General features: G+C 46.2%; 1 protein-coding gene across 4 annotated transcripts in view; it reads right to left on the reverse strand.

The window, feature by feature from the left end:
* Window positions 1-547: 547 nt before the first annotated feature.
* GMEB1 (glucocorticoid modulatory element binding protein 1) overlaps window positions 548-12721 on the reverse strand; it is a 47876-nt gene continuing 35702 nt past the window's right edge. For 2 of the 4 annotated variants that reach the window (XM_033227481.1, XM_033227480.1), the window contains exons 9-10: window positions 6626-6748; window positions 548-1774 (exon numbers count right to left, since the gene is read on the reverse strand). In XM_033227481.1, the coding sequence (XP_033083372.1) occupies window positions 1074-1774; window positions 6626-6748 (824 nt within the window). In that variant the 3' untranslated portion in view covers window positions 548-1073. The remainder of the gene's footprint in view (window positions 1775-6625; window positions 6749-12721) is intronic. The other 2 variants (XM_033227482.1, XM_033227478.1) reach the window with 1 other exon arrangement.

A 12721-nucleotide genomic window follows, 5' to 3' on the forward strand; every position in this document is an offset into this window, starting at 1 on the left:
GGATTACAGGTGTAAGCCACCACACCCGGCCTTGGCTTTCCATTTCTGCAAAATCACAGGCCACTGCTGCCACTTGCTCTGTGGAGATGTACCTTCCACTTATTACCACCCTCTTCTCAAAATGGCACTCATGGTACTAACTTTTGGAGATCTCCAGAGGCATCAGTTGCACCTCTAGAAGTAAGATAATTTCCCTGCCCATACTTGCCAAAGCACTTTTTTTTTTTTTTTTTTTTTTTGAGATGGAGTATCGCTCTTGTTGCCCAGGCTGGAGTGCAGTGGTGCAATCTCACTGCACTCACTGCAACCTCTGCCTTCCCAGGTTCAAGCAATTCTCCTGCCTTGGCCTCCCGAATAGCTGGGATTACAGGCGCCCGCCACCACATCCGGCTAATTTCTTTTTTTTATTTTTAGTAGGTACGGGGTTTCACCATGTTGGCCAGGCTGGTCTCAAACTCCTGACCTCGTGATCCGCCCGCCTTGGCCTCCCAAAGTGCTGGGATTACAGGCGTGAGCCACCGCGCCCGGCTAGCACTTCCCTTTATAAGCTAGTGCTGGCATGCCACCTTCCCCTCAAAGCAGAGTCAACTTCCTTTTGTTTCAGAGTTTTGTAGTGGCCTCTGTAGGCCCTTTTCAGGATACAAAATAAAGTGCCCGTCTACATCCACATGCAAATGGGTTGCCTTCCAGTGTCAGATCTGTGTTCCAGAGTTTGGTCAATGCATCTTTACAAGAATAAAACCACATGCCTACACAGAAAAACGAGCCTGGATATGGCTTTCTGGACAGGGTTACTCGTTATCTTGACACTTCCCCTAAAAGAAATTACTTTCTTGGTGTAAGATCATTAGGACATTGAATGACCTACTCTCAACTTCTGGAAGGGCAGCTCGTTTTGTCCATTTTTCAATGAGGGAGTGGGAGGAACTCAACATTTTCAGTTACAACAATAAGATTTTGTTATGTTTTTTTTTTAAAAGGGTCCTATGTGGAAATGAGTGGGACAATGATAAAAATAAACAAATAATTAAAATTCCAAATCAAAACATAACTCCTGGCCCTGAGATCCCCAGTTAATCCTCTAAGACCACAATCTCCACATTGTGAACTTGATGCTGGTGTTCTTCCATCTCAGCCACAACTTTCTCCTCAGTCCTCAGCTCTGTCTCCAAGATGACTGCTTTGCCCTCAGTATCTTCAGCCTCTGGGTCCGGGGCTGGGTCAATCTCAATGATGGTCTGCCCATCCTCTGAGGTGCTTTCAACAGCCTGAATTGCCGAGGTTAGGCCAGACTCCATGGCCACCAATTCCACAGGGCTAACCATGGTGGTCATGTTGCCCAGTGTACTCCCATCCTGCATGGCAGTAGAGCTCAGCAGCGCCAAGCTAGATGAAGGGTGGATGGTCACTGTGTCTGGTGAGCTGCTCTTGGCGGAGGAGACCACTGTGGCATAGCGGAAGAGCTGAGGGCCAGAAGGCAGTGTGTGGACAGTCACAGGACTGGAGCCCTGGCTGAGGGTGGCCACTGGAATATTGCCCATGGAAAATGACTGACCCACTGGGGTGATGGTGATGGGTGAGATGACTGTGAACTGAGGCTGCTGGACAGGAGGAGAAGGGCTCAAGACAGTGGTGGAGGCTGGCCGCTGGAGCCGGGGCCTTTTTGGAGGCTTAGGAGTGCTCACAGGCATCAGTACCACATTTTGAACCGTCTGAGATTTTAGCCTGTGATCCTGGGCTTGTTTCTTCTGCTCCTCCAACTGGCGTTCCAAGTCTATGGAAAAAAAGAAAAGACTTTGTGTGGAGGGAAGTAAAATCTTAGCAGCATGAAACTGAGAGTCAGGAGACTCGGTGTCTCTGTCTGGTTTTGTTACTACGTAGCCTCAGGCAAGTTGTGATATTGTTTTCCTTCTCGTGTTTTTTTTGGGGGGGCCAGGGTCTTGCTATGTTGCCTAGGCTGGAGGGTAGTGGCTATTCACAGGTGCTATCATTGTTCACTACAGCCTCAAACTTCTGGCCTCAAGCGATCCACCCCACCTCACCTTCCCAAAGTGTTGGGATTACAGGCATAAGTCAGTGCGCCCAGCCTGCACAGTGCCTTGGAACTCTCATGGACCTACAAAGAAGCTACAATGGCCACTCCAAAAAACAGTGATTTTCAAACTATCCTTCAAGGGAAGAATGCCTTGCTGCATTGGCTGGAAAACTACTTTGCTGGTGACTCAAATAGCCACAGTTTATGATTGTTGCCCAGAAAGGTCTACAGAAAGTTACAGAAGAAGTCCCTAAAAATTACAGAACTAAAAGAGGTCTTAAGAGTTCAAACAGGCCGGGCACGGTGGCTCAAGCCTGTAATCCCAGCACTTTGGGAGGCCGAGACGGGTGGATCACGAGGTCAGGAGATCGAGACCATCCTGGCTAACACGGTGAAACCCCGTCTCTACTAAAAATACAAAACAAAACTAGCCGGGCGAGGTGGCGGGCGCCTGTAGTCCCAGCTACTCCGGAGGCTGAGGCAGGAGAATGGCGTAAACCCGGGAGGCAGAGCTTGCAGTGAGCCGAGATCCGGCCACTGCACTCCAGCCCGGGTGACAGAGCAAGACTCCGTCTCAAAAAAAAAAAAAAAAAAAAGAGTTCAAACAAATTCATTTTAACAGGGATCCAGAGACGGAAAGTGACTAACTTAAGGTTATAAACGTTGGGTCAGGACAAAAATCATCTGATGGTCAACTTGGTTGCTTTTGCATTATAATATGCCTATCACTATCCCTCTCCCAAGTGTCCAGTCCAACCTAGGTGACCACTGGTAAGTTAGGTTCCACAATGGAACCTCTCTATTACTTACTACCTGATAAGCACCCAAGAATCAGTTACACTTGTAGAACACTTTGCTCCCTATGTGTTATATTGTGATATAATAAGAAATATATATTTAGTCTCTGACCCTAGATCCTGGCACATAGCTCCTAAAAACACATGGATCTCTAGAGCAGTAAATGTCTTTATATCTCTTTTGTTGTTTTTTTTTTGAGACAGAGTCTTGCTCTATCGCCAGGCTGGAGTGTAATGGCGCGATCTTGGCTCACTGCAACCTCTGCCTCCCTGGTTCAAGCGATTATCCTGCATCAGCCTCCCGAGTAGCTGGTACTACAGGCACGCACCACCATGTCCAACTAGTATTTGTATTTTTAGTAGAAATGGGGTTTCATCATGTTGGCCAGGATGGTCTCGATCTCTTGACTTCATGATCCGCCTGCCTCGGCCTCCCAAAGTGCTGGGATTACAGGCGTGAGCCAGTGCATCCGGCCTAAATGTCTTTATATATATATATACACATACATACATATATAATTATATATATATGTATATAGATATTTTATATATATATATATATTTTGAGACGGAGTCTTGCTCTGTCACCCAGTCTAGAGTGCAGTAGCGCGATCTCGGCTCACTGCAAGCTCTGCCTCCCAGGTTCACGCCATTCTCCTGCCTCAGCCTCCTGAGTAGCTGGGATTACAGGTGCCCATCACCATGCCTGGCTAATTTTTTGTATTTTTAGTAGAGACAGAGTTTCATCATGTTAGCCAGGATGGTCTCGATCTCCTGACCTCATGATCCGCCCACCTTGGCCTCCCAAAGTGATGGGATTACAGGCGTGAGCCACCTCGCCCAGCCAATGTCTTTATATCTTAATGAGATGACCGATATCTGGGAAGCCTTAGTTAGATTCAAGATGGGGGCTGGTCACCAGAAAGAACCAGGCATGACTGAAGGATTAAGGCTTTCAGCCCTACCCCCACAACCTCCAAGGAGTGGAGAGAGGCTGTAGGCTGATTACCAATGGCCAATGAGGTAATCAATCATACCTATATAATGAAGCCTCCATAAAACCCCAAAAGTACAGGGTTCAGAGAGCGTCAGATTGTTGGAGGTTCCTGAGAGTGGCGTGACTACAGAGTGCATGGAAGTCCCACTCTCCTTCCCACCTTGTCCCATGCATCTCTTCCACCTGGTTATTCATCTGTATCCTCTGTAATAACCTTTATAATAAACCCAATAAACGTTGAGTAACTGATTCTCTGAGTTCTGTGAGACACCTTTGCAAATTAATCAAACACAAGAAGGTGATTGTGGGAACCCCAACTTATAGCCAGTTGGTCAAAAGCACAGGTCATTTTGCAGTTTGCCTTCAACAATTAATCGGAAAAAAAAGCACAGGTCACAACCTGGGGCTGAATGGGAGGCAGTCTTTTGAGACTGCGCCTTACTGTGTGATCTGATGCTATCTCCAGGTGGACAGTATCAGAATTGAACTGAATTATATATACCCAGTCAGTGTCTACTGGAGAGTTGATTGCTCGGTATATGCAGAAAAACCCCTACACATCTGATTACAGAAGTGTTCTGTGCTATACTGAGTGTATGAGCATGGGAAAAACACTTTGGTTTTTCCAATGACTTATACTATAAAACACCAAGAGTGGCCAGGCACACTGGCTCATGCCTGTAATCCCAGTACTTTGGGAGGCCGAGGCGGGTGGATCACCTGAGGTCAGGAGTTCGGGACCAGCCTGACCAACATGGAGAAACCCTGTCTCTACTAAAAATACAAAATTAGCCAGGTATGGTAGCACATGCCTGTAATCCCAGCTACTTGGGAGTCTAAGGCAGGAGAATCACTTGAACTCGGGAAGTAGAGGCTGCGGTTAGCTGAGATTGCACCATTGCACTCCAGCCTGGGCAACAAGAGCGAAACTCTATCTCAAAATAAATAAATAAATAAATAAATAAGTAAATAAAAATAAAAATAAGGCTGGGCGTGGTGGCTCACACCTGTAATCCCAGCACTTTGGGAGGCCAAGGCAGGCAGATAGATCCCCTGAGGTTGGGAGTTTGAGACCAGCCTGACCGACATGGTCAATCCCCATCTCTATTAAAAACACAAAATTAGCCGGGTGTAGTGGCGCATGCCTGTAATCCCAGCTACTTGGGCGACTGAGACAGAAGAATTGCTTGAACCCGGGAGGCAGAGGCTGCGGTGAGCCGAGATCATGTGACTGTACTCCAGCCTGGGCAACAAGAGTGAAACTCCATCTCAAAAAACAAAAGTAAATAAAATAAATAAATAAATGGCCGGGCGCAGTGGCTCAGGCCAGTAATTCTAACACTTTGGAAGTCTGGGGCAGGCGGATCACAAGGTCAGGAGATCGAGACCATCCTGGCTAACACGGTGAAACCCTGTCTCTACTAAAAATACAAAAGAGTTAGCCAGGTGTGGTGGCGGACGCCTGTAGTCCCAGCTACTCAGGAGGTTGAGGCAGGAGAAGGGCGTGAACCCGGGAGGCAGAGCTTGCAGTGAGCCGAGATCGCACCACTACACACCAGCCTGGGCAAGAGAGCGAGACTCTGTCCCAAAAAAATAAATAAATAAAATAAACAAATAAATAAATAAATGTCATCCCTAGGAGAATGTCCAGGTATAATACTGAGTAGCAACTTGAAAAATATTAATAGGGCTGAGCGCAATGGCTCACACTAGTAATCCCAGCACTTTGGGAGGCTGAGGCGGGTGGATAACTTGAGCCCAGGAGTTTGAGACCAGCCTGGGCGATGTGGCAAAATCCCATCCCTACCAAAAATATAAAACAGCTGGGCATGGTGGTACACGCCTGCAGTCCCAGCTATTCAGGAGGCTGAGGTGGGAGGGTCACCTGAGCTTGGGGAAGGTCAAAGTTACAGTGAGCCGTGACTGTGCCACTGCACTCCAGCCTCAGTGACAGAGTGAGACCCTGTCTCAAAAACAAACAAAAAGAAAAATATTAGTATGTCATGAAGAAAAAAAGCAGAAAACAAAACTTTATGTACACAATGATTAAAACCATCTGAAAAAATAATACAGACAAGGGACCAAACGCCTATATTTCTAACAAATACCATTTTTCTGATGGTTTAAAGGTTTTCTTTTCTTTTCTTTTTTTTTGAGACAGAGTCCCACTCTTGTTGCCCAGGCTACAGTGCAGTGGCACTATTTTGGCTCACTGCAACCTCCACTTCCTGAGTTCAAGCAATTCTCCTGCCTCAGCCTCCTGAGCGGCTGGGGACTACAGGTACGCACCCCACACTCAGCTAATTTTTGTATTTTTAGTAGAGATGGGGTTTCACCATGTTGGCCAGGATGGTCTCTATCTCTTGACCTTGTGATCTGTCTGCCTCGGCCTCCCAAAGTGCTGGGATTACACAAAATTTCTGATTACCACAAATAATGGAGAAAGTGCTAAATTTATATCTACCAAAAGAAGCAGTATCAATAATGTAAAAAATACAAAGATCAATTTGTGTCTTCTGCCAGTAACATTATTGAATTAATGGAGCAATCTAAGAGACATCTTAATCCTCCACAAGACACAGAAGGGGGACTATGATGTCAACTTCCTTCTTTTTTTCCATGTGCCTCTTTTGTTTTTTATCAATACACCTCACCTGTGGCTTTTTTTTATTTTTAAAAGCAAAATCTGAAACTATTAAAAAAAAAAAAAAAAGTTACCCTAACATAAGTCAACAAGAAAATGGGAAGACAAGAATATTAGCATATCACCAAAGAAGAGAGGTAAGTTACACATACCTGTCAGAGTATAGAGAAACTGTTCTTCTCCCTGCTCTACTTGGTTCCTTCTGTTGTCTAAAACCTTCTTGACTGTGTCCATTAGGCCAAATGTGTGTGCTACATTGTTGAGAACAGCAGCATCTATTTAAAACAAAAGACATGCCTGTCCAGTTAAAACAGATATGTTCCACCACTCTCCATTGTGCTGTTTATAAATATGAAACAACCAGAAATTATGGGACTCTCCTAACTGCATTTTAACACATTTTTAACAAAGATTTATTACATGTATAATGAATTCTGGTTTAATTGTTATATTTTTGTAAGTCTTTCCATATAAACAAACACAAAGACCAGGCTGGGCATGGTGGCTCATGCCTGTAATCCCAACACTTTGGGAGGCAAAGGCGGGAGGATCACTTGAGGTCAGGAGTTCAAGACCAGCCTGGGCAACATAGTGAGACCCTTGTCTCTACTTACATAAATTTGAAAAAATTTCTTTTTCTTTTTTTTGGAGACAGAGTCTTGCTCTGTCCCCCAGGCTGGAGTGCAGTGGCGTGATCTTTGCTCACTGCAACCTCCACCTCCTGGGTTCAAGTGATTGTCCTGCCTTAGCCTCCCGAGTAGCTGGGACATCCAGCTGTTTTAGTAGAGACGGGGTTTCACCATATTGGCCAGGCTGGTCTCGAACTCCTGACCTTTTGGTCCACCTACCTCAGCCTCCCAAAGTGCTGGGATTATAGGCATGAGCCACCGTGCCCAGCCAATTTGAAAAATTTTTAAGGCCAGGAGCGGTGGCTCACATTTGTATTCCCAGTCTCTAACAAAAATACAAAAATTAGCTGGGTGTGGTGGTGTGTCCCTGTAATACTAGCTACATGGGAGGCAGCCAAGGCAGGAGAATTGCTTGAACCCAGGAGGCAGACATTGCAGTGAACCAACATCATGCCACTGCACTCCAGCCTGGGAGACAGGGCTAGACTCTATCTCAAAAAAAAATTTTTTTTTAATAACTTGCATCTGTTTATATTTCTGACTTTAGGTTTTGAAAACATGGTCCCTATACTAGATAGAGTTAGGTTTCATCTCAATTTTGCTATTTTCTATCTGTGCAACCTTTGGTAAGTTATTTCACTCTTCACTTTTCTCATCTAAAATGAAGGGAACTAATAATACTTACTCTGCAAAATAGACATGAAGATTAGAAATATATTTTAAGTGTCAAACATGGGGATTGGCATGCAAGATTATTATTTTTATTATTATTACTTTTTTGAGATGCAGTCTTGCTCTGTCACCCAGGCTGTAGTACAGTGGCACAATCTCAGCTCACTGCAAGCTCTGCTTCCCAGGTTTAAGTGATTCGACTGCCTCAGCCTCCTGAGTAGCTGGGATTACAGGCGCACACCACCAAGCCCGGCTAATTTTTGTATTTTTATTAGAGACAGGGTTTCACCATGTTGCCCAGGCTGATCTCGAACTCCTGACCTCAACTGATTCACCCGCCTCAGTCTCCCAAAGTGCTGGGCGTGGTGGCTCACGTCTGTAATCCCAGCCCTTTGGGAGGCCAAAGTGGATGGATCACCAGCCTGACCAATATGGTGAAACCCCGTCACCACTAATACAAAAAATACAATAAAATGGCCGGGCATGGTGGTGCATGCCTATAGTCCCAGCGACTTGGGAGGCTGAGGCAGGAGAATTGCTTGAACCTGGGAAGCAGAGGTTGCAGTGAGCTGAGATTACACCATTGCACTCCAGCCTGGGAAACAACAGCAAAACTCTGTCTCAAAAAAAAAAAAAAACTGGGCCAGGCACGGTGGCTCACACCTGTAATCCCAGCACTTTGGGAGGCCAAGGCAGGTGGATCACGAGGTCAGGAGATCGAGACCATCCTGGCTAACATGGTGAAACCCCACCGCTACTAAAAATACAAAAAATTAGCCGGGCATGGTGGCGGGCACCTGTAGTTTCAGCTACTCTGGAGGCTGAGGCAGGAGAATGGTGTGAACTCGGGAGACGGAGCTTTCAGTGAGCCGAGATCACACCACTGCACTCCAGCCTGGGCGACAGAGCGAGACTCCGTTTCAAACAAAAAAACGCTCCGCCTCCTGGGTTCACGCCATTCTCCTGCCTCAGCCTCCCGAATAGCTGGGACTACAGGCACCCGCCACCACGCCTGGCTAATCTTTTGTACTTTTAGTAGAGACGGGGTTTCACCGTGTTGGCCAGGATGGTCTCGATCTCCTGACTTCGTGATATGCCCACCTCAGCCGCCCAAAGTGCTGGGATTACAGGCGTGAGCCACCGCGCCTGGCCCTCTGTTCCCTTCTATATAAAACTTCTGAAAAGAACTGTAAGCCAGGTGCGGTGGCTCACGCCTATAATCCCGGCACTTTGGGAGGCTGAGGCAGGCAGATGGCTTGAGCACAGGAGTTTGAGACCAGCCTGGGCAATATGGTAAAAATCCAGTCTCTACAAAAACTACAAATATTAGCCAGCTGTGGTGGTATGTGCCTGTAGTCCCAGCTAATTGGGAGACTGAGGCAGGAGGATCAATTGAGCCCAGATGGTTAAGGCTGCAGTGAGTTGTGACTGCATCACTGCACTCTAGCCTGGATGACAGAGCAAGATCCTGTCTCCAAAAAAAAAAAAAAAAAAATTGTCAGTATTTGTGTTCATTGCTTCCTTAACTTGGACAACTTCACCTACATTCCCTTCCACGGTCATCTCACTTGGTCCCATGGTTTGAAATAGCATACACATGCTGAGCACTCCCACATGTACATCTCCAGCCCTGACCTCTTTCCTATATTCCACATTCATACTTCTGTCTAGATGAGTGACATCTCTATTTGAGGGTCCAATAGTCATCTCAATTTAAGAAGTAAAACTAATTTTGATTTCCTCTCTAAACCTGTTCCTTTCCCAGTGGCCTTCATCTCAGTAAATGGCATCACCACTCACAGCTCAGGCCAAAAATGTGTGAATCATCCCGGTATCTTTCTTGTTCTTTCACCCTGCATCCAATCCATCAGCAAGACTTGGCAGTTTGACATTCAAAATACATTCTCAATCTAATCACTTCTTCCTAAGTCTACCGCTACCCACTCTAATCCATGATACATTATCTCTTGCTTGGACTAATTCCTTTAAGAGCTTCCCAACTGGTCTTGTTTCTACTTTTTCCCCATAGAGTCTACTCTCCACACAGCAACCAGAACAATCTCTTAAAAATACAAATCTGGAGGCCAGGCACAGTGGCTGACGCCTATAATCCCAGCACTTTTGGAGGCCAAGACAGGTGGATTACCTGAGGTCAGGAGTTCAGGACCAGCCTGGCCAACATGGTGAAACCCTGTCTCTACTGAAAAATACAAAAATTAGGTAGGTGTGGTGGCAGGCACCTGTAATCCAAGCTACTCAGGAGGCTGGGACAGGAGAACTGCTTGAACCCAGGAAGCAGAGGTTGCAGTGAACTGAGATAGCACTCCAGCCTGGGCGACAGAGCCAGACTCCATCTCAAAGGAAAAAAAAAGATTCTGTTGTCAAGTTTGCTTAAGTGTATGGTATGTAAAGTATGAGTTATAAAGAAGCAACAACAAATGACTAACAAAAATAAGAATTCACCGGGCACGGTGGCTCACACCTGTAATCTCAACACTTTGGGAAGCTGAGACAGGTAGATCACCTGAGGTCAGGAGTTCAAGACCAGCCTGGCCAACATGGTGAAACCCCATCTCTACTAAAAATACAAAAAACCTAGCCAGGCACGGTGGTGTGTGCCTATAATCTCAGCTATTCAGGAGGCTGAGACAGGAGAATCGTTTGAACTTGGGAGGTAGAGGTTGCGGTGAGCCAAGATCACACCACTGCACTCCAGCCTAGGCAACAGAGTGAGACTCCATCTCAAATAAATAAACAAACAAATAAGGATTCACTGAACATACAAGGTCTCATCATAATCCCATTTCTTTCTTTCTTTTTTTTTTTTGAGATGGACTCTCGCTCTGTCACCTAGGCTGGGGTGCGATGGTGTGATCTCCGCTCACTGCAACCTTCGCCTGCTGGGTTCAAGCGATTCTCCCACCTCAGCCTCCCAAGTAGCTGGGATTACAGGCACCTGCCATCACACCTGGCTAATTTTTGTATTTTTGTAGACACAGGGTTTTACCATGCTGGCCAGGCTGGTCTTGACTTGCTGACCTCAGGTGATCCGCCCACTTCAGCCTCCCAAAGTGCTGGGATTACAGGCGTGAGCCACAGCGCCTGGCCCATAACCCCATTTCTATCAGATTAGAACATTCTTTTACACTCTGCACAGCAGCACCCTGAAAGTATTCAGAAACAGCTATAAGTGAACACAGTAGGTTCAGAAAGCCTTAAAAAATAGGATATAAGAATAATCTAAAAGCAAGTGGATTTCTCCAATTTTCAGACTCTCTATATATACACATAGTGGACATACACACATAATGAGTATATACAGAGAGACTCTGAAAATACATATCTCGGCTGGGCGCGATGGCTCATGCCTGTAATCCCAGCACTTTGGGAGGCTGAGGCAGGTGAATCACCCAAGGTTAGGAGTTTGAGACCAGCCTGGCCAACATCATGAAACCTCATCTCTACTAGAATTACAAAAAATTAGCTGGCCATGGTTGCATGAGCCTGTAGTCCCAGCTACTCAGGAGTCTAAGGCAGAACTGCTTGAACCCAGGAGGTGGAAGTTGCAGTTAGCTGAGATCGTGCCACTGCACGCCAGCCTGGGTGACTGAGTGAAACTCTGCCTCACAAAAAAAAAAAAAAAAAGAAAATACATATATTGAGAGAGAGAATGCTTTCTGTCAGTTTTTTTTTTTTTTTTTTTTTTTTTTTTGAGACGGAGTCTGGCTCTGTCGCCCGGGCTGGAGTGCAGTGGCCGGATCTCAGCTCACTGCAAGCTCCGCCTCCCGAGTTTACCGCCATTCTCCTGCCTCAGCCTCCGAGTAGCTGGGACTACAGGTGCCCGCCACCTCGCCCGGCTAGTTTTTTGTATTTTCTAGTAGAGACGGGGTTTCACCGTGTTAGCCAGGATGGTCTCGATCTCCTGACCTCGTGATCCGCCCGCCTCGGCCTCCCAAAGTGCTGGGATTACAGGCTTGAGCCACCGCGCCCGGCCTTTTTTTTTTTTTTTGATATGGAGTCTTGCTCTGTCACCCAGAGTGGAGTGCAGAGGTGTGATCTCGACTCACTGCAAACCTCCACCTCCTGGATTCAGTGATTCTCGTGCCTCAACCTCTTGAGTAGCTGGGATTACAGACATGCACCACACCCAGCTAATTTTTTTTTTTTTTTTTGTATTTTTAGTAGAGACAGGTTTTCACCATGTTGGCCAGCTGCTCTCGAACTCCTGACCTCAGTAATCTGCCGCTCTCAACCTCCTAATGTACTGGGATTACAGGCGTGAGCTACCGCACCTGGCCTGTTTTTTTTTTTTTAGACAGGGTCTTGCTCTGTAACCCAGGCTGGAGTACAGTTGTATGATCATAGCTCACTGCAGCATCAAACTGCTGGGCTCAAGTGATTCTTCTAAGCCTCAGCCTCCCAAGTAGCTGGGACTACAGGTACCTACTACCAACCATACCTGACTAATTTTTAAAAAGCTTTTTGTAGGCCAGGAGCAGTGGCTCATGCCTGCAATCCCAGCACTTTGGGAGGCCAAGGCAGGGGGATCATCTGAGGTCACGAGTTCAAGACCAGCCTGGCCAACATGGCAAAACCCTGTCTCTACCAAAAATACAAAAATTAGCCGGGCATGGTGGTGGGCGCCTGTAATCCCAGCTACTCAGGAGGCTGAGGCAAACAGAATTGCTTAAAACCCAGGAGGCAGAGGTTGTAGTGAGCTGAGATTGCACCACTGCACTCCAGCCTGGGCAATAAGAGTGAAACTCCATCTTAAAAAAAAAAGTTTTTTTGTGGAGACAAAGCATTTCATGATGTTGCCCAGACTATTGGCATCATTTATAAAGACAAAAATTACCTGTGGAAAAGCATGGCCAGACCTGAGTTCAAAACCTAGTTATGAACCTTAGACAAGTGACTTAATTTATATGAGCCTTAGTTTCCTTATCT

Source organism: Trachypithecus francoisi, unplaced genomic scaffold (assembly GCF_009764315.1).
Source record: "Trachypithecus francoisi isolate TF-2019V2 unplaced genomic scaffold, Tfra_2.0 Lachesis_group12, whole genome shotgun sequence".
NCBI classification, from domain to species: domain Eukaryota; kingdom Metazoa; phylum Chordata; class Mammalia; order Primates; family Cercopithecidae; genus Trachypithecus; species Trachypithecus francoisi.